Below are 21,988 nucleotides of genomic sequence, written 5' to 3' on the forward strand. Positions count from 1 at the left end.
GAACTAAGATGTATTTGCTAAAGCAATGAAAGGAAAAAGAACTAATCATCCTATAAATAAAACAGCTTATGTGTATTTAGTAAGTGTTTCTTGTTAACAATTCATTACTTTCCACACCTAATTAAACAGCTCTTAATAAAAAAAGTTTTTTATTGTGCTCTCTTTAGACTAGACCTATGGATATTTGAAGAAATGCGTGGAAGGCAAAACAAGCCATGCTGGAAAAGACGACATTCAAGCTCTGTACTTCTAAAGCTAGAAGAGCAAAAATCTACAGAAAGCAGCAAGTGATGACTGCTGGAAAGTCCCCCACGCCCTGCAGTAGAGCCCTCTGCACAGCTCTCTCTCCCAGAGACGTCTTCTTTCTCCTGGGTATGATATATGTGAAACGCAGTATGTTATAGCTGTTTCTGTCAACTATGAAAAATGCACGTACTTAAAATTAAGCATATGCTTGAATCCATCAGCTTCAACAGAAATTAAGCTCATGCTTTATTTTATCACGATGAAAGGCTCTGATAAATGAAGACCACTCCATCTTACAAGCTGAGAAACCTTCGTACAGAGGTGTACGAAGTGATTTGCACGGAGCCCATGCTGGAGCTGAGCTTGCAACCACAGCCCTCAGCACTGGGTACAGCCTCAAGGCCAACACCAACTACCCAGAAGCACACAACAATCACAGAATATCTCATTAATTACGTTTCTCTGTGACTTAAAAACTCAGTCTCCAGTGCATCTGGGCATCGGGTATCCATCCCCACAGAAGTTTTCTCCCCAGCCTCTTTGCAGGTTTTCTCCTCCGGGCTGGGCACGTTTTCTGTGCAGCAGCAAGCAGAGATGAACATTGCTGTTGAGTTTTGACCGATGCATTTTTGACGCAGTAGCAGCCAGGTTCAGTATCAGGGAGGTGTCTGTACACGAGGGTGGTCTGCAAGATAATCTCAGGGGGAGGAAACTTTAAACACCAGAACATAACTGCTTTATGAGAACACTGTGTGACTACGACATTACTTGTGCTTCTCAGCGAGGGCACAGTTAAGTGTTAAACTATATCTGGAGCGGACCAACACCATAGAAAGTGCAGAATTAGCAGAGAAATAAGATAAATGGGAATCTTCACGTGTGTACTAACACCAACCATTTCAAACACAACTGCCACATGCGATTAGGGTCATCAGAAGAGGAGCAAAATAATTTCTCATTAGAAGGGAGGCATGCTTCCAGATCCAAAAAAAACCCCCAGTTAATCAGAGTATCTCGCTCGGGGACAGCATCGCTCCTGCTAACCCAGAATGACACCAGGGATTACTTCTATCACAGCTCCGCTCGGAGCATGGCATCCCTGCGATGCCGTTCCATTGCCTTTGGACATTTTCCCTTTTCATCACTCAAACACTGTGGGCTCAGTTCTCTACTTATTTACACCAGCTCTCAAGGCTGTATAACCCCGACTTGCTCCAAGGATTCCCAGCCAGCACCAGCAGGACAGAGGTACAAAGCCCTTTGCCGTTTCTTCTGATGCTGGCTCCAAAGCACTTCTCTTACACACTCGGTCCTCCCTGGACAGTGCCTCCAAACAACAACAAATTTCCCTGGCTAGCAGCTAAAGCTGTGACACAAACAGTGCTGTTTCCATAAAAAGAGTAAATGTGTTTTCTTATTTCAATTTTAAGCTCAGACTGGCCACGGGCAAAAGTCAATCTCTTGGGAAAGCAAACATTTTGAAGAAAAATTTCTTTTATTAGAAGCACAGAGAATGTATCTACTTTCAATATGGGAAGTCATCCTTTTAAAATTAATCTCTTTTGAAACAAAACAAAATGACAACTGATAAACTAAGCATGCCGATGTCTTCTTCACCCATCATCCCCCAGCCTACATCCTCTTTCCCCAGGTTGTCCCAGCTCCCTGCATGGGTGAGGTCCTCTCCCTTGCACGCTCTTTCTAACACACAAGACATGTACGTCCCAGCCTGAAGCCAGCCAGACTCTGGTTCTCGGGCTTTCAGTCCATTTGCTCCAGTTTTAGGGCAGAGCAGGGACAGGCATTACTTTGAAGCACCAGCCACAGTCAGAACACCTCTGTTCTCCATGTTTTCTGTTTTGCTGTTCAGCCATTATCCTTTTAATGCACATAAATAAATGAGTTTTCATTAAAACATCAGAAAGAGTAAATACTTTTACCCCAATTTGAAAGAGGCAGTTCAGTAGATGGACACAAACAACTAATGTTAGAAGAGAAAGATCAAATTCAAAGTTTTAAGAGAATAGATCACATGCATTTAGCTTTGCTCAAAGTCGTGCTAATTCTTATGGCGCTCAGAAAACTTAGAGAAGAAAAGCTACTAAAGCAGACGACATCTTCAGATTCTGTAAGCCTGCCTGAAGGTGTGCACAGGTTGCTCAGTCACATTTCCCGTAGTTTTAGCTCTTTGCCACTGAACAGACAGCCACCAAGTGCCACAGCAAGGGACACGCAGAAGTACCTGTACTTCATTCCTGTCTCAGCTCGGACGGTGTCTTGCAGCGACAGCCCATGCAGGTGCAGGAACTTCTCCAGCTGCTTCAGCTCAGCGGCTCGGCTCAGCTTGCCCGGCCAGCCCGTGGTGGGAGGGCAGGCTCTGGGAACCACACTTTGCTTTTTACCTTTCAGGAGCACTTCGCTTGGCTTCTGCAGGCTTGGCTTGTGGGGTGGAATATCCGCACAGGCGGGCTTGTACAAATGCATGGTCCATACACAGAGCTGCAAAGAGAGACCCTCAATGCCCAGCAGATGCTGGAGTGTGGGGTCTTCAGGAGCTCCCACCCTACAGTCTGCTGAGAGGAGAGCCCCGTGCCATCACACTCCCACCAGTACAAGACAGTATGAGCTGGGTTGTGTTGCCCAAGAGGACCACAGGACTATGGAGCAGTATTTTTTTCCCAGCCATTCTTTATATTATTGCAACTGGCTCATTTTAATTGATGCCCAGGATGGATTCTGGCCAAGATCAGCAATCTTGTTCATCTGCTGAAACCTATAATGGTCAAGTACTCCAAGGGATAAGGACTGCCAGTGGGAATAGAACACCTACCCCATTTCCCAGGTCTTATATTTAGATAATGAGAAATATTTGTTTGGGATTCAATCCAAGGCCAATAAGTGTAAAACAAATATTCTCACAGGGTTTATTTCAGGCCTTGGCCTGGACAGATGAATGCTGCAAGCATCTCTTATGCAAGTCGTTAAAACATTTTCTTTTCTCATCGTCCATTGTAAACTCTCACAGCTCACGTTACCCAGTCTGTAAACTTTCCCAGTATCTGCAGCCTCCTGGGGCTTCAACAATTAATTAGAAAACAAAGGCTACGGAGCAGTCAAACACCAAGAAAAAACAACCTAAAAGCAAACAGACAAGGGGAAGTACTTGAGAAAGGAATGAACTACATCGGAGCCGGGGCAGGGAAGGAGCACCAGCTTTCAGGAGCCTGCGCGTGGATGGAGAGGGGCTGCGGGAGGGGAGCCAGCAAAGCCCCTGAGATGCCACCAGCTGCTACAAAACCTCCAGCTCCACAGAACCGGGTGCTTCTCGGCACGGGGCAGCAGGCGAGGACACAGGTACATGTCTGAGCACTATGCCTAAAAATAAATGTACCAAACCAACAAATAGTTATTTCACCAGTGCTAAATAGCAAAGAAAAAGCATCTGGTTCTCAGGGTCTTCATCCCTGAGGGGTGATGGGAGAAAAAACACAGGTTTCATGGCATCACCAAAGCCAGTGCACGAGGGCATCCAGCGCCCTCCAATCAAGATAACATCCAGGAGCACAACAGTAACCTTTTCTGGCCAACAGCAGCTCATAGCGAACAAATCATGACAATGTATGATACACACCATGGAGACATTTCTGAGGCTCTTCTATTTTAAAAACTCAACCCATTTTCTGACTGCCATTTCAATCCCAAATACATCAGAAAAGTAAGTTAAATAATCAAGTGATGGATGTATCATGAACTTAACTAATCCTTAAGTCTTTCAAAGCAGATAAACAAAGACTGATCCCAAACCCACAACATATTTTAAAAGATTATAATTCAATGTCACAGAGGGGAGTTTGGCATGGACATTTGGATTACCCGGTTATTCTTTCTCTGCAACCGTTGTGTCAGGGCCCTGAGGGTCCTAATGGACCTTAATGTCCCCAATCTCCCAGGCTGGGGCAGCGGAGGGGTCCTGCCCTGCTGCCCCAGGGCTGCCCCAGCCCTGTGGTACCCTGACACACTGCTGCCCGAAGATGGGGAATCCTGTTCTCGTGGTGCTGACCGAGTCGAACCATCGATGGTGGGGTGCAGGCGGTGCTTTCAAGCTCTACTCTTTGCAACACAAGTACACTCAGTGGAGGGAAATGTGCCCTGTGACTGCAGCCATGCCTGCCTTGTGGGAACCATATTTTTTTCCTCCCAGCAGTGTAACACTGAAGGCTGTAGCTCTGATCTCTCCTGTAGCTGCCTTGCAGCAGGCATGGACAGCTCGGCAGCAACGTGCTTCATCTGAGCACGGTTCATCCAGCTGGAACTCCTGACTTCTCCCTTTATTCACTCTCATCCCTGGCTCCTGAAATAAATCCTCCGTTTGTTTTACCTCCTGTCAGATCCAGCTCTCTGCTCATCTATAACGCATGGTGAAACAATGGCAAAGAAATATTTCCACAAGCTCTTCTGAATTTTTTAGATATAAGAGTGTCACTGGTTTGGAGTTTTAAGGGCTTGAACAGATCAGCATCATTAGAAACCTAGTTTTCCCAAAAGTTATTCCCCAGAGCTTTGCTTTATCGCACCATTTAAGACCACAGGTGCCTAACCAACGGGCTGGTGTGGCCGATGAGCACTGTGCCCAAGAAATTGCTCAGTCAGTCTACAGCCCCACTCGTATTCCATTCATTGCGCTTGTCAGACATTTCTGCACTTAGCTACTTGCTCCATCTCTCATAGTTTTACCTTGTTTTCCTTTCACTTATCCTGTTTCTAATTTTTATTCTAATGACATTTTTATTAATTTCCAATCCCAGTGTATCTGCAAAACCTCAATTTGTGTCCGGGATTAGGGAAGAGCTCACACGACTTCTCAGCTGAAATCCCTGCTGTTCCTGATGCAGTTGTGTAGAGCTGGGCAAAACATTGAAAACCCTTTGGAAGCAGCCCTGTCCCTCGAAGTGAATTAAATATACAGCCTCCCTGTGCCAGTCCCCGAAAGTCGCCCTGTCCCCACGATGCTGCTGCTGTTCGGGGACACCAGGACTGAGACAGCAATGTCAAGCAATTCATATTTAGGTTCCTATTTCATTAAGGGTCTTACTCAGCACAGGAGATTAGAGAGTCGCACGTCTAATTTCCACTAATACCAAGATCCCTTTATATATTTTTAAAGGAGCAAGATCACATTCTGGAAGCCACGACATTTAAGATTGATGGAATTAGAAATTCAGCAGCTGCAGGTTTCCCCTCCCGAGCGGCTTGTTTGCCACAGCCGCTGCCTGGGTCCGGGGAGGGAAGGGGGAGATGGGGACCCGGGGCCAGCGGCACCCAGCAACGGCTTTCCTGCCATTTTCTCCTGTCACCCACACAGTCCAGGCACAACAGCAGCAACCTTTCAACTAAATTCTAATGAAACTACAGTCACTTGGACAAAACAGCTCGTGAGAAATAAGGCTGAATAATAACTTGCAGTTTGTGCTGAAGAAGTTATGGAAACTAAGAAACAAGTTTGCAGAATTTTCAGCTCTGTAACCCACATCCATTGTGGTGCAGGAAAAAAAAAAACAACCTGAATAATCAGAGAAGTCAGACTCATAAAGCCAAAAGCTTTCTATTGTTATCATCATCATCATCACCACCAGCAGCATCATTTCCTGGAGTGCAAATTGTTACTGTCCGAACAGCCACGTACCTGTGGGGCATCCCGGTGGTGTAGGCAATGGTGTACTCGTGGGAGAGCTCGCAGACCCGCAGGTACCAGTTCATCTCCAGCTCCCGCAGCAGAGCCAGCCGCCGGGCACGCTGCTGCGGCTGGCTGGCCCGGGCTCGGCCCTCCTTCCCGCTTTCCGAGGAGCTCTTCAGGGCTTTCTCCCGGCTCCCCAGGGAAAGCACCGACTGCTTCCTCAGCTTCAGGGCTTCCTCGGCATTTTTATTCCCCACAGTACCTGTGCGTGCCGCCAGCATTTTGCAACCTGCCTCAGTGCGAAGGCAGCACCCCCCAGCACTAAGTCGCTGCCCTCAAATCATTTAAACTGATTTTCAGCACGCACTTTCCTCCCTCTATAACCTCATGCTGGCCACAAAGCTGTAATTAGATATGTGTCTGTGGAGCTTAACCAGAAAGAAGAGCTGCAACCTTCTCATGGAAACATCTGTAGCAGCTTCCCGCTTGCCAGCAGGCTTCGTTTTGCAATGAATAAGGAGGACAGTTCTTAAAAAACAACATATAAACACGTGCAAAGCAGCGCACCTAAACTGGACTTGTACAAAACAAGGTATTTAGATGGATAGTAGCAGAAAAAAGGTCCATCTCGCTAAAGCTGTAAACATTGGAGGGCTCCAGATAGCGTAGCTGAAGTCACACGTGTGCTCATCTCGACAGCAAACCCACAGCCACGTGGGCTCGCCCGAGAAAATTGCAGCATGGTTCCTGTCAGATGTGACCTTGGAGCATCAGTGGCTTCACCGAGCCGGCCACGTTCGAGCTGAGCCGACCAGTCCATCCCTCCTCCTCCTCCCAGGTGCAGCGCTCCAGCTCCTCGGGTCGCCCCGTCTGGCAGGAACTTCCATTCTCCAAGGGATTTGTAGAAATTTGGAGATTTGATCACCCTTAAGATGAGAACAAAGTTATAACTTTTCCTGATTCATTTGGTTGCTGAGCAAACACTGTTTTGGGAAAAGGTATGAAAGGAGCAGATACTAGAATTGAATTAATATCCCTCTCTGGTTTGAAATGTAAAAGCTGATACAGAGATTACAGCACTAATCACAGCAGCCACTTTAGAACCACAAGCATATCCTTGTTTGGAGAGAGAGGCAGGCAAAGAGGAAAAAAAACCCTCTAAAGACAAGCAGGATTTTAAAGCCATTGCATTCAAAAGAAGAGTAATCGCCCACCCGTGCCCTGCACGGAGGATGCGTGTGTCTCACAGGGAAAGGCAACTTGCAAGCAGTCGCAGAGGGATCGGGGGGCTGGATGAAGAGCTTCACTGAATCAGGGAAAAGGGACCTCTGGAGGTCTCTAGCCCAATCTCCCACTCACAGCAGGTCTGTCACCAGCTCTAGATGAGTTTTCCCATCCGAGCCTTGCAGACCCCCAAGGCTGGAGACTCCCCCAGCCCTCTGGGCAGCCTCTTCCCATGCCGCACCACCCTCTGCTGAAAAAGCTTTTCCCAATGTCCACCCCAAAGCTCCCAGGCTCCAAGCTGTGGCTGGTGTCCCCTGCCTTACCACCTGCCACTCCCCACGAGAGTTTGGATGCCCCACCTTCCTACCTCCCCTCCAGGCACTCCCAGGCTGCTGTTGGGTCCCTCTTGGCCAGCCAGGACCAGCCCGGCTCTCACCACCCTCCTGGACCTGGGTCCCTCCAGCCTCTGGCCACCCAGGCAGCCTCTGCTGCGTCTCCCCCAGCGTTCAGGAGCCAGGGGCCACCGGAGCCAGACATGGTCCTGGGTGAGGTCTGCTGGCCATGCTCCCCCTGAGGAGCCTGGCGTGGGGATCATCCTGCTCACAGCAACAGCACTCTGCCGGCTCACTGTGTTTCACTGCAATAAAAAAAAAAGCCCTTTATAGGCCACTTTTTAAGAAAGCCATTCCCTTTGGGAAGAAGTCCTGTAAAATGTACCTTCCACAGAAACTGCTGTTATCCAACCTATTTAGCAGAGATGGCACCAAAATGCTCTCTGGAAATTCTGCAAAACTAGAAAAATGGCTCAAAATTTGAGCTGTTAACAAATTCTAGTTCTGTGCCTATTCCAAAATGTTACTTTGTTTGTCATTAAGCTTTCTAGCACTTCCCAAAAAGGAAAAAGTTTCCAGCAACTCCAGAAGCCTTTAAATTAACCCTGAGCAGCTGAAGTAATACATGGTTATTTTACAGATACATAAGTTCAAGCCTTAGAAGATTCTTCAAGTTCTTTCACTTGGAAGTTGGCTAACAAAAGCAAAACAAAGTTCTTAAACAGTTGTATAAAAGGCATATTGTGCTTACTCAGCCTTCCATGTTTATCATTTCCTTAACCACAGAAATACCTTGTTGTTCCCAAAGGCCTTAAAAGGTATCAGTCACCTTAAAAGTAAACTAAATTAAAAGCAGACGCTGACAATTTGTTCCTCTCTAAATGGAGCATTGTTGGTCATACAGCAGGCTATTGTGAGGGGAGATGTTCCTGTAATGTCCCATTTAGGTAGGTAACGCTATCGGATATTGTCTCTTGGATGATTATATATTCTAGCAGGTAAGGACACCCTGGCTCACCTTATAAAAAATGCAGAAAGATTGCTTTCCTGAAAGCAAAGCTAGCCAGCTGGCTTTAAATATTGATACCACATTTCTGCGGCTGTATTGAAATACTTGACTTCACTCAGCAGCTCGCCAAGCAAGGGTGACCACGCTGTGCCGGAGCGGCACGAACCTTCTGCCTGGCTCTCCCGGTGGGCTGCGGGCGGCCCTGGGGCATCTCCCGGAGGGGACGAGTCCTCTGCCCCACGAGCATCTCACCCAGCCCTCCGCAGCACCAGAAATCCTCTCCCACTTGGGTACTAACAGACCAACATCCCACTCATGAATATTGCTAGACCGAGACTCGTCAGCCCCTGTATTATTTCCCAGACGAGGGCTGGTGATTAATCACTAACCAGTTTTGCATGAGCTCCCTTCCTGCAGGGAAAGAGGGGAGAAGGCAGCGCCCGGGGGGTGCCTCACCCCACACCCACTGCGGGGGCAGGCAGCCGGGGGGCCGCAGGGTACGGGACCGGGGCATCGGTCTGAAGCTTCAAACTGACCCCTGCTTAGGGCCGGGGGCACTGCCTGCCTTTTATATTGCTTTTCCTAGGCTATCATTGGTTAAAGTAATAAGCTGTTCTGATTATAATTATGTATTTCTAACTTATTTACACACTGTATGAACGTATAAAACCACGTTTATGAGCTCTGTACTTGCAACTTATTACAAATTATAACATTATTAATACTCTTACTCCAGGCTTCGAAAATTTCTATAGCTCTTCTTAAAACACTTTATAAAATTTGATTTGTATTCCCGCTGCTGTCCCTAGAGCTGAACACACTCTAGGGAAACCATCTCTGTGCCGCTTTCAGGACACACGATAGGGAAACCATCTCCGTGCCGGCACGGCAGCCCCGGGGCTCAGCTGGGTCCCCAACCGCGGCACAGCCCCCACCGAGCCCCTCGCTGCCCCAGCAGCCGCCCAGCTTGCGCGGGTGGGTTAATCTCTCCGCTGCCGAGCGCAAAGCCCTGCACTTATCTGTATTAAACGCACAATCCCGAGCTGTCTGGAGCAAAGGGAGGTGACAGCAATAACAAGAAGTGCAGAGGTACGGAACAGCCATTGAAAAAACCAAACAATATAGTTCAGGTCGCCAATTTTAACGCAGAATGGTCCTGTAATACCCAGCCTTGCCACCTCCAGGATCAGAACACGGGTTTAATAAATTTTCCTCTGGCTCAGGCACCGTTTTAGTCAAACCTCCTATTTTTCAGATGTAAATAAGAGGAGCGCTTCTAAAAACCTCCAGTAGATGTCTTCTGCACAGAAAAACATTGGGTTCCCAGGATGAATTAGGACACTTCACACAGTTTACATTTTAAAAGTTTTTTTTTTTTAAAATCTCTTAAGCAGTTTTCTATCAGGGTGTGCATTTCAGTTAAATCTGTGTGCTGGTCGACAAGTGCCTCACAATGTTATGCAAGGAAAGCCTGTCCTGATCTTCTTCACAATAAATATATTTTGTATCATTCCAAACTAAAGGAATGCAGGATGCCAAGTCCGACCAGTAATTCTCCAGCAATTCTACTAAAACTCATTTAAAATTCATCCTCTTTCAAAATGATCTTAAAATCCACCCTAGCTTTTCAGATTCCACACTGGCCTCTTAAAAAAAGTATTCCCCAAAATTTTTCAGCTATGTATATATTCACCTAAAATCTATTTGCATACACAGATATAGCTTATCTCAAGCAGGAAAAATTAGCAGCAGTTAATAACCTAGAAAGTCCTATTTAGAGGTTTTTAAGAAGAAAAATGCAAGCCTTACACACGTACAGATTGAGTTGGAAAATATCTGTAAGTGATATCTAAGTAAACATATATATTTCATCCCATAGGAGCACAGTAATTTTCAAATGCATGATCCAATTAGCAAGAGTCTAAACGATAGCCTTTAGGCTAACGGCACTCCTGCTCCATACTGTCTTCTACTTAAGGTAATTGAAACCCCATCAGGGAAAGATTCATTAAGGTACTTAATTGGTTTTAAGTGGTTCACCCTGCTCTGACAGCATTTAAGTGTAGTGACTTATGAACAGCAGGACCAGGGAGAGCCTTGACTCCCTCCCACGCTGCTCGGCCAGCAGTGGCCGGCTTTGTGCCCGGGACCGCTGCTTTCTGCCCCGCGCTGGGTGCCGCAGCCTGCAGGCAGCACCTGCTCCGGGCAGGAGGCAGCGCAGCGCGGGCAGAGCTGGGCAGGAGGTGCACGGGCATCCTCAGCAAACGTGCTTCCCCGCAGCACCGGCAAAGACAGCCCAAAGGACCCCTCCGAGCTCCTCTCCTGATCCACCTTCACATTTCTTAACTTCTGGAAGTGCACTGGAGAGACCCCTGTGCCGTGGGCAATACTCGCATCCCTGAACATGACAGGAAGGATCCCAAATCAGCCAATTCAGTGTGCTTCCAAATATAGGCAAGTTCTCTAAAAAATTCAGTGTGGCAGGTCAGGCATTCCCTGCTGTTCTCATTTTCTTGGGATAAGCTGGAAAGGGATCCGGCATCCCATCAGCCCTCATGGGATGGAGGAGCAGCCCTCCCTCAGTTCATTCCTCTATTCACAGCAAGCAGGAATGACCTGGGAAACAAAGAACAGGTTCAAAATGATGTTTAAAAAACACTATGTATCTGCATCAGGTTTCATTTAGTTTTTAAAACTACTCCTTGGCCCCCCCCTCGGCAGTCTGGTTCCCCAGTTGTGCCAACTCTGCAGGTTACCCTCCTCTGCAGGTCAACCCCCCCCCCAAAAAAAACCCTAAATAAGCAGCACAGGGGGGCCAAGACCCTCCTGGCTGCCGGGGAGCAGAGCCCAACAGTAATGTGAAATACATTTATAAGCCAGCAGCATTGATTCCCCTGCAAACCACACTCCCCCTCCAGCCTTTTGCCCACAAGGATCGTTGGACGGGCACTACGCCACCCCGACATGGCCCCCATGGGGCGAGGAGCCCAGGCGTGGTGATAGAAACTACGTTCGGGGGGAAATGGGTGAAAATAGCTGCATCTCAGGCATTACCAGATAACCAAGAGTTAGATATATCTATATACTTCAGGTTTTAAAGAGAAATCTCAACATCCAAATACACCAGAAATTGGTGTTAATTTATTTCCACATATCCAGCCCTCTCCTGGCAGGGAGCACAAAAGCATTTCATCTCCCAGCTTGTGGGAGAGCCATGGGTTTTGACACCTTGCTCCCATCCCAGGAGCAGGGAGCAGACCATTACAGCTGTACCTCCTAGGGAAGGAGTGTCTGCTTTCTCCATGTTTCTTGGACCTGCTGGCAAATCTTCCCCGGCGCAAGGGAAACCATGGGTGAACTGCCTCTCCTTGGGTTTATCGCACAGGATAGAAACGCGGTGCCATTAGCAGAGCCGGGGACGGGCTCTCCTGCATGGCCTGAGCAAGCCCAGCTCGTGCAATGAGCTATGTGACTGTCGGGCACTGGCTGCCTACGGATTCCCTGCTGAAGCACTGGGACAGCAGCTCCAGCCCCTGCAGACAAGCAGACCTCAGATCAGCCATCACACCCAAAACCAGCTGCGTTGCCTATTTTTGATCCATTTGCTGACCAGCACAGGAGGGAGAGCAGGACTGCCCGCTCTGGCTATCGCCGTGCCCATTCTCACCCAGGGATGGTGCCAAGGAGGGCGTCTCAGCTGGCCCATGGGCAATTACAGCCACTTGCAATTTGCTGCTGTATTGCTACATTGCTGTTCTGTCCAGATTTGTTACATCTGATTTAAAGACCACCGCAATTAAAAGTGGCAAAGGTTAAAAGCGCTGTATTTCTTCATGAAATGGAGGTGGAGCAGTTGCATGTTGCAGCATACTCCATCAATCCCAAAGGCAGCCCCTTGGAAAGTTCCCAGCTGCCTCCTTGAAGGGCACAAGGGAGCTGGGCACCTCGGAGAGCACAGGATCACATTCAGCTCCGAGTGAGTCAATCTGCTGAAATTAAAAATCTGAAGTAGAAATAGGCTCTCTTCGGCCTTTTATCTTCTCAAATAATTTTTAGCTATAACCTTGGAGCCAAATACCAGTCCTATCACATCTGAGCAAAAAGAAAAATTCCTGGGTATGTTAATTAACATTTTTTTTTCTCCTTAACGAGTCTTCAGTGAGATCACTGACAAATGGCTTTTCTGGGTTTGCTCTGAATTGCGCTGAGAGCAACTACTGATGAAGCAATCCATGATTAGAAAGGGGAAGATTTTCAAAGGTCAAGGGGAATTCAGATGTTCAGAGCTTTCTAGAGGCGAGCGGCTGCCCAGGGCAGGCAGGCGAGGGAGGTCACGCCTGGCTCTGCTCTTGGACACGTGCACCAGCCTTTGAAGCCTGATGATCCCCCCATGGTTCAGCATCTGCTTTCAAACAGTACGAAAAGGTGCAGAACCACCCACGTTGTTCTTTACTTTTCTGCATAAACTTCAGACAAAAAGGCTGATCCACTTTAGTCGACAAGGTTTTGAGCAGTTAATTCCCTCCTGAGCAACTTTAATGCTCCAAGGATGCATTTAAAATTCTTCCTGGACAGGTTTCTGTGCTTGGAGGATCGCGTTTGGTTTCCAGAGGTGGAGAGCCCCAGTCAGGGGTGGCAGCGAGCCCCAGCTCTGACTGTAAGCCAAATCCACGGCATGGACCAGACATGGGACATTGAGCTACCACCTCCCCTCCAAAAACCGTGGCCAGGAGCCCTGTCCCCACACCTCCTCCTTCTGGTCCGGTGCTGCCCAGAACAGCACAACCAGCACATCCATCGGAGAACCCGCACGATGCCGTCATGTTACCATGACAATCAGCACTACAGAAGTGACTAAAAATAAATGCCGGCTCCGCAAAGCACAAAAGATCATCCTGAATCCAAACCCTGACTCAGCCGCCTTCAAACCTGGGTGTGCGTGGTGCCGGCTCCCTGCTCAGCAGCCACCCCGTTTTGCACAGCAGGGACATTCCCCCCGCTCCCCTGCAAAATTCAGTGTGGAGCAGCGAGCTGCTCCCTGTTGCACAGGTACAGCATTTGCTTCAGTCCCAGTCCACCACGGAGCCTGTCTGGAGCTCCACAGGAGCAGGTGGACACCTCTCCAGGACCCTCACAGGGTCATCAAGGAAATCTCATTTTTTTTTCCTCTAAAAACCTGCTGATTCCTGCTGCCTTCCCAATGTCCTGAGCAGCATCCGACTTCCATGCCAAGAAACCCAGACAGCTGGGCAAGCCCCAGGCAGATCAGACACGAAAAGATAAGCTGGGCACTTATAAGTGACTTGTCACATGTCACCTTGCCCAAACAATAACAAAGTTAACCCACGGAGCAAACTGCAATAGCAGCACTGAATCACCAGGGTACACCTTAAAGCAGACTCAAAGGATAAAAGCTGCACAAGAACCTAAGTCCTGGGCGTAAAACCCAACGTGTGAGCGCTGCATGAACAAGAGCCAAGCACCAGCTCGGGTACAGCTGCAGGACTGGGAGGCCACGGTGGAGAAACGCACTGAGCTTCCCTTTCCCTTATGGCATCGCAGGTTTCCACTGGGGAAATAAGAGCACAGGGACTCCAGTGTCCGTGGCCAGGTCACGGTCCCTGCAAGCCCACGGTCGGATGGAAGCCCACATCAGAGCATGCTAAATTATGCATGGCAGCTTTGAATTATTTCTTCTTCATTAAGGAAAGTGTGTGCACAAATATGTTGGCAACCACCCTTTTCTGCAGAGAGGGTGAGCCTGGCCCCCCCCAGGGAGCAGCAGGGCCAGGGGCTCGGCCCAGGGCAGCCAGCGGGACACGCACGGGGGGATGGTCCCCAACCCCACCCCAGGCACGGCCCCTCAGCTTTGTCACCTGCTACCAGACCCTGTAAGGAGCAGAAACTCTTTCTCTTTAATTAACATTTCTCTCAATTAACACACGATTCAAACTCAGACTGTCCATGAAGCTTACACTTACCTCAGAACATTTTTCCATGTTTTTTTTTCACCCTAAAAAACATTTAAGAAGGAAGAAATCCTGCAAGCAGCTTTATATTGGCCTTTGTATCCCAAACCACTCCGGGGAATGATCAATAAGAAAAACATCCCAGCCCTAAGGAGGCTCTTGAACGCACGTTTAAATCAATTACATCCATAAAAAAGGAACCTGTGGGAGTAACAAGGCACAACGCATAGCTAACGAGCCCAAAGCAAGGGCGCCTGCAGAGCCCCACATAGCTGCAGCTTGCGATGGTGAGGTGGGAAGCACTTAAAGTGTGCCCTGCCTCCCCACAGCTAAACCGACCACTGGAAATTGAATTATCTCTATCATTCCCCCTCCCTTGTGCTGAAAACCTACAACCCTTCCTCTGAAGCCACCGGTGGTGAGGCTGAAGATGTGGGAAGGACAGCCCTGGTAAGGACCTCCCATGCCGGCCCCCTGTCACCCGCTGTCACTGGGATTTGCTTCTCTAGAGACAGGCAGCGACAGGATTAGGGCAAGAGAAATACCCCACCCAGCTGCTTCGTGTCTGGGCTCCCCCATGTAGCCTCGACGGCTCTGCTGGCACCGCAGCTCTCCAAAGGACAGGGCAGCGTGCCCCTGTGTTCGCAGCCCACTGGGGGGGACACACACAGTCCCTGGGAGCCGTGTGGATGGGGGTTGTGGCTGGGGTTTATCCCCTCGCTAATAAAAGCATTTAATAAGCCTAGAAATACTTCCTAGCAGAACTCCTGCTGGACGCCTGGGTCCTCCGTGATGCTTACAGGAACAAAATCAACGTTTCTGTGTGCAATTATGCACCCTGCTTTGGGGTGGGTTTGTCTGGGTTTTTTTTCATCTGCCTGACCTTTATGAGTTTAGGATGTCATCTTTAAGGACTGCCTTTCCTATTTTCAAAACCAGCGTGAGCAAACCCATAAAGGAATCAACAGTGCAAAAGCCAGCCAACTCTTTCAAATGTTAAAACTATTCCATTTTATAATGAAGTAATTAAGTTACAGCACTGGTTCAGTTTTCTGCAGTTCATGTTCAGGCAATTATAGAAACAGAAATAATCCTCTCCCCTGGATGAGATGCAGTTCACCTCCCGGCACTGCACTCCCACGGAAGCCCTTATCCTTGGGACAGCAAGAGCACTCTGTCTCAACTTCTCTTCTGTGATGAGATGCGTGAAATTCAATGGGAAATTAAATTTAAGAAGGAAGAGTTGCAATGCGCTTTAAATCTGATCTTTAGGTAGAGACATGGGAATGGTCTAGCTGTGACACTGTGCTTCATGATCCCACTTCACTCCTTTATGTATGGCGCTTTTCACATTTATGCGTTAGCCTAGTGGGTTAATGGCCTGAATCTCATTAAAAGCTGTTGTAAACAGCTATTACATCACTACACAATAGTCTTTTTGCAATCTACTTTTAATTCAGCAAAGAAATAAGCCAGAAACGAGAGCAGCCGCACAGCCAAGTGCTGAAGAACCGCAGCAGCACATCCGAGCAGCGGGCACCCCCGGCCCTTGCCCAAGTGATGCCTGACGGCCGAGCTGCAGTCGTTATCAAGCAGTGACTGAGCCAACCTCAAATTCAAGGTTATAAACCTCGCTTTGGAGCTGCGTTCACTGTAAAATGCAGTAGAAACATTTTAAGATAGAAGTTTTTGTTCTATTAGAAAGATCATTACTGGACTAAGGTGACACAAGAGGGAGAGAAGGTGGTTTCCTTTAAAGCCAGCACAGGGCAAGAACAGCAGCCCCAGAAATAGGTGCCCTGCTATTTAAAGTAACTTAACTGATACAACATCACTAGAAAACAACTTTAAGTATTTAATTGAGGAAACAAAACCAGGGGAAACTCCCACACGACATAGAGGTTACCATGCCGCAGCGTGCAGGACTGCAGGAACAGCCTGCACTGAAAAGGTAAACAAACTTCTTCCAAATCTACAACAAAAAAGGTCCAGTAATGCAAATTCCTTTTCATTTTGTGAAGTTTCTGAAGAAGCTTTTGTGGAAAATTACAATTTTGTGAAAAACATTCTGGCTTCATTTCTGCAACCATTCTTTCCCTGGCTGCTTTCACGCTGCAAGGGGTTGCTCCCACTAACTTGTTTGTTCCTGTAACACGGACCCCGAGCACCTCCACGCTCCCTGGGTGGACATGGGGCTGCACCCAGAGCCGGTGGGGCGCACTGGTGGCACCACTGGCCCTGCAGCCAGGAACTGGGAGAAGAGAGCATCCCTGCTCCCTGCCACCCGGAGCCCCGGGCTCCCCAACGAGCCTGACTGCGCAGCCGTTGCCTTGCTCAAAACCACCCCTGCTGCATCCCCAGCTCCCAAAGCACTTCAGGGTGATGCTCGGTCAAGGCTTGCGTGCCGTCCTTACCTTGGGTCCTTCCTGCTGCTTCTCTGTGAAGTCCCTTAACGCTCTCCTGAAAGGCTGGAAACTGCACGGAGGGTTTTGCCCCAGAGTCTCTATCATTACCGAGCTATGGAAGAAAAAAATGCAAAATAAGATATTTGTTTTGAAGACTCCCTACAGGAAGGCAATCCCTCCAAAACCTGTATCAGCGCCCTGCAGTCTCTGCAGGGTACATGGGTCCCAAGCGCAGGGCGGCTGCTGCAGCTCCAGCTGCTGAAGCACAACAGGAGATGGAGCAGAGGGCTGCTGGCGCTCAGAAATACTGCCGGGGGATCCAGACAAGAACAACTTGCTATTGCACTCTTTGGGGGATAAGGGTTTATTTACATCACAGATCAGTGAGCAGATCGTAAGCAGTGAATCAATCAAACCCTGCTCCCGCAGTGCCCCCAGCCCAGCCCGCGCGCAGAACCGCCACGGCACTCCGGGCCTAATCATTTATACCGAAATCACAGCTGTCAGGTTTGTTTACTTCGGAGCGTAGCTTGTGCACTGCAAGAAAGGGTCTTTAAGCAAGATAAATGACCGGTGCCCACTCATGCTCTCCCCTGCAGATGACAGCAACTCCTTACGACTGCACATGAAAGTTTTGTTCGTAACTATAATCTCAGCTGCCTTTTTCTTTTTAGAGGGGAAATTTGCATGCATTCTTATGACCTACTGCTTAGGCTAAAAATAATTTCACACCAGCAGCACAGGTCTGCCACAAAGGCAACTGCAACCCCAATGCAATGAGGTGCTGGGGGAGCTGCCCACTAGGACACTGCGGACCCACCACCAGCACCCCAAGGGACAGCAGCCGCCTGTCCTAGCCTGCACAAGCATCACCACCTCGGGTTAATTACCAAGGCTGCTAGAACACAGCCCTAGGAAAGGCTCTATACACGTTTTTAGGAAGAAGTTACATTCGCCATAGCATGTCACAGTACAAAAGCAGGCACGAGGCAAGTATGACGCAGTACCTTGTTACTCTGCAGCAGGGTGTCCTGTGCTGTGACACGGCAGGGGACAGCCGTGCCCCGGCAGGGACACTGCCTTACCCCAGGATGGGCTGCAGCCAGAAAGCACAACTCCCACAAAACAGCTTTTCCAACCCAAAATGGGCAGTCCGTTTATAATGTAGTTTTCTACAAGTAAGCCTTAAAAAATAAGTCACACCAGTGTTCAAACATAATATTTTTATTTGTGGATAAAAATTAAGGCTCACAGTACTTTATCATTTCACAAGCAGAAAAATGTTAAAAATTGAGAATGATGGGGAATGCCCCCAATACAAATTCCTCTAACTGCTGACATGTTTTACTGAAGACTCGAGGTGAACAATTGTACAGGGCAGCTACAGTTATTAGTTTGTAAACTAGGTGCTAAATATATATTTTTTCTTTTTTTTTTTTCTTTTTTTTTTTTTTAAGAAATGTGAACAGAGTATGATGTTTCTCTCCACTTCTGGCTGTCCAATACACATGGATTCCATAAAAACACTCAAGAACCGCTGGGATAACACCAACCTTCCTAAGAACAACCCACCACATCTACAATGCATGGCACAGGTGTCAAACAGGGGGAAGAGAGCTAAAGATCACAAATTTCATTTCAATAAGACATTTTGATTATAGTGCAAAAGTTTATGCCTAAAATTTTCAATATTCAACTTTCTGGCTTTAAAAAAAAAACAAAAACAAAACAAAACCAAAGCAAGTTCCTAAAAAGCACAGGAATTGCTGTCAAGCTCCATTTCATTACCGACATGAAAGCAACCCAGGTGATTAGAAGATGGTAAAAGTGTATGTCAAACTTCAGTATACACATAGATACAGGTATACATCATGCCTATAGTTAAGATGCAACTCAAAGAAGGACTTCCAAGTGTGCACCAGGGCAGTGAATAAAAGATTTCTGTCCAAGTATGCTGCAAGTTTGTGGTCCAGAAGTACAACAGTTACTGTAACCCCCAAACCAAGGGGCATCACCATCACCCCGCAAGTTTTCTTGTGAGTTACACCGTAACTATGGGACTATATACTGCAGATTTATTTACACAGAGACCAACCAAGTGTCTCAGTCAAAAATGAGAACAGTTTGGGTTTAAGAGGTTCTCTATATTCTTTGCATCACTTTTTAGTAATTCCTATATTCTTTGCATTCATTACTTTAAAAATTCCTATATTCTTTGCATTACTTTTTAGTAATTCCTTCTGTTTTGCCTATTTGCTGTCAAGGTAACACAAACCAGCGGTGGCAGCAGCAGGAGCAAGCCTACTTAGAATAAGCAACAACTGCTATAGCATTAAAAGGCTGAAGGATCACTGCATCACACCAAAATAAGATTCATTTCTTGTCATTGCACCCTTTACGGCTGAGATGCCAACACAGTAATGAAAACAACTACCCTCAGCTTTTTCTGATAAAAAGTTAAAATGTACTCTAAGGCCATAATTTCATTAGGGAGTTTTCTTTTGAGATAAGGTACAAAGAAAATTTGATTTCAACAGAACCCACGCTATAATAGATTCTGTCACAACAAACACCGATTTACAGCGTTTCTGACCAACAGCTCTTACAGGTCACAATCTGGTAATAAAAGAACATTCGTATTGATAACACTTCACTTGCATCACAAAAAGCTCATCCAAAGGGCTCAAAGAGGTTATGACGGATGGGGGTGAGAATTACTACCCCCATTTTATAAAAGAGGCAATTGAGAGATCGCTCAAGCTCCCTTTGCCCAGGCTACAGAACCTGCCAGGCGCAGGGCTGCGAGGGGGAGGCAGTGTGCTCGGCCACTGGCCCACTGCCCTCCTGCACGCCCGTGTCCCCAGAGGGTTTTGGGGAGCAGAGGGCTGTAACACACCATCTCCTTCCCCAAGCGAAAAACCACCACTCAGTCACACAGGCAAAAGGATAAATGTACACATTTGCCATTTCCTATAAGCAGAAATTAAACTAAATTTCCATAACGTGTAGCCAGTAAATGTAAGAACAACAGGAAAATGTGTGCAATCAAAAGAACATAGAACAAACACTTTCAACCATTATTCCAGTTCACAAATCTACGCAAGTGGAAATATAAGTAGCAACAGCCATGAAATACTCCATGTTACTGAACAGTTTAAAACAAGTATTTCACCCCCATAATACTATGGTAATCTTGCAGCTGAATGAAATGCAACTGTTTAAATTAAAAAAAAGGATAAGAGGGATGAGCGTGGATACACGGTTACGGTTCTACCGGTGGAGGTACCCAGCAGGCACCCAGCAAGCTGCTCAGGTCCGAATTTAACTGTTACTTCCACAGACAGCAATCGCAGGACATGCTCAAAATTTTCAGGTGAAAGGCAATAGTTTTGCCTCAATACATCAGAAAAGCACAAGTGTCCAAAGTAACCATCTCTCAAATTATTGCTTACTTAACTACATAAACAGCAGAATACAAATGACGGAAGGGATCTATACGGATTGGATAAGTCACCTCCGATACCATGACTCCACACTAATGACTATAATGATCTTAAAGATCAAGCTAAGTACAATACATACAAAAAAAAATCCTGTAAAAGCAAACGCATAGAAAATAAGCTGTCATCAAGTATAATGAAACCACATCGGCAGCAGGCTGCGAAGGGACTGTTGCGCAAGCATCTGAGGACAGACACAGGATTCGCCGATCCGGTAGCTCTGGTGCAACAGCTTTCCAAACTTCACTCCCATTTTTATGCTTCTATCAGAGTCCCCAGAAGCACACAAAGGTACTTCACTGTCTGGAGTTTGACATGTGCATACATGCAGTAAGTGTATACTAAAGATTAGCCTGCATATACACATCTGTTACCAACACGCACACCTACCGAGCGATGCAAGAGGGAGCGAGTACAGAAAGACAGACAGGTCATTTCCTCATATTTTAGCATTACTCTCTTGGAGCTCAACGTTATTGCCATGGGCTAATATGTCAAACAATATAGAACAAGCTTAACAGTATACAACAGATACACAGTAATTCCACAACTCAACAGTACCCACTACTCCATTTGGCAAAATATTTATTTATAATAAATCCGTTCAAAAGCAGTTGGTCACAAAGAATTCATTTTACATTTTTAGGCTGTTAACAATGCTTTTGGTAGAAGTAAATAAACTGTCTCTTTTTACACAGTGTACAAAAACAAAGAGACATTGAAATGACAGTTAACAATAAAACACATGAAAACAGGAAGAATCGGTAAGACAAAGGCAAAAGCAATAGGAATCTGTCTGCGCACCAGCAACGCTGCCATGATTATTTACCCGTACAAATCCTCAGCCCCACTTAGTTATTATCCCCAGCATAGCTCTTAACTGCAGGTTTATGCTCCAGGAGAGGAATCTGATGCGATGTAGCAGCTCCAGTCACTCTTTCACAGTACTGCATGTCAACACTGGGAATGGTTTCTGATATGATTTAGACTGCACACAGTACTTTAATAGAAAAAAGTTAATTACTCCCACTCCGTAGTTCCTGGTGGCTTTGATGTCAAGTCATACATCACCCGAGAAATGCCTGGAATCTTCTTAATCTCCGCCACCATTTTTAACACAACCTATGGTGGAAGGCGGGAAAAAAAAAAAAAAAAATCAGAAGAAAGCATGTAAAACAGACCTGATGAAAACTATTTGAGAAAAGCTTAAAAAACGACAACTTTGTTCACACTAATTCCGTTATACACAAGAGAGAAACAGCCTATAGCTATTAGCATATTACCACGAATTAAGAAATAAAATCAGCTTAAAGAAAACCTCTAGCTTCCTGATATCTGCAGTTACATTTGGAACTTGCTGCTTTGTAGCACTGACAATAAACCAGGGTGTCGATTGCAATACACTTCCCTCAAGGCAGCAGCTCTTCAGTTTCAAAACTATTTCTTGAGAGTTCAGCAGGAACATATGATGTTGTGTTACTATCAATCATTTTCAGACTTTTCTCAGACCATCATACACAAAGCAAGAGCCTGAGTAAAACCCCTTTCAAAACAAAAAAGGAAGCTCTAAAGGTAAAAAAACCCAGAAAGTGGCATCCAAAGGAAAGTTTCCACTGAACGTTACTCTCC

General features: G+C 46.9%; 2 protein-coding genes across 2 annotated transcripts in view; both read right to left on the reverse strand.

The window, feature by feature from the left end:
• KCNAB1 (potassium voltage-gated channel subfamily A regulatory beta subunit 1) overlaps positions 1-2,812 on the reverse strand; it is a gene marked incomplete at its 5' end in the record, with an annotated part of 68,918 nt that extends 66,106 nt beyond the window's left edge. Inside the window, one exon of the mRNA XM_082319820.1 lies at positions 2,489-2,812. Coding sequence (XP_082175946.1) covers positions 2,489-2,730 — 242 coding nt within the window. The remainder of the gene's footprint in view (positions 1-2,488) is intronic.
• Positions 2,813-18,100: 15,288 nt separating this feature from the next.
• The window catches only part of GMPS (guanine monophosphate synthase), a 31,349-nt gene continuing 27,461 nt past the window's right edge, over positions 18,101-21,988 (reverse strand). The window contains exon 16 of the mRNA XM_082319750.1: positions 18,101-21,481. Coding sequence (XP_082175876.1) covers positions 21,380-21,481 — 102 coding nt within the window. The 3' untranslated portion in view covers positions 18,101-21,379. The remainder of the gene's footprint in view (positions 21,482-21,988) is intronic.

The sequence above is a fragment of the Platalea leucorodia genome (assembly GCF_965183815.1).
Source record: "Platalea leucorodia genome assembly, chromosome: 8".
NCBI lineage: Eukaryota > Metazoa > Chordata > Aves > Pelecaniformes > Threskiornithidae > Platalea > Platalea leucorodia.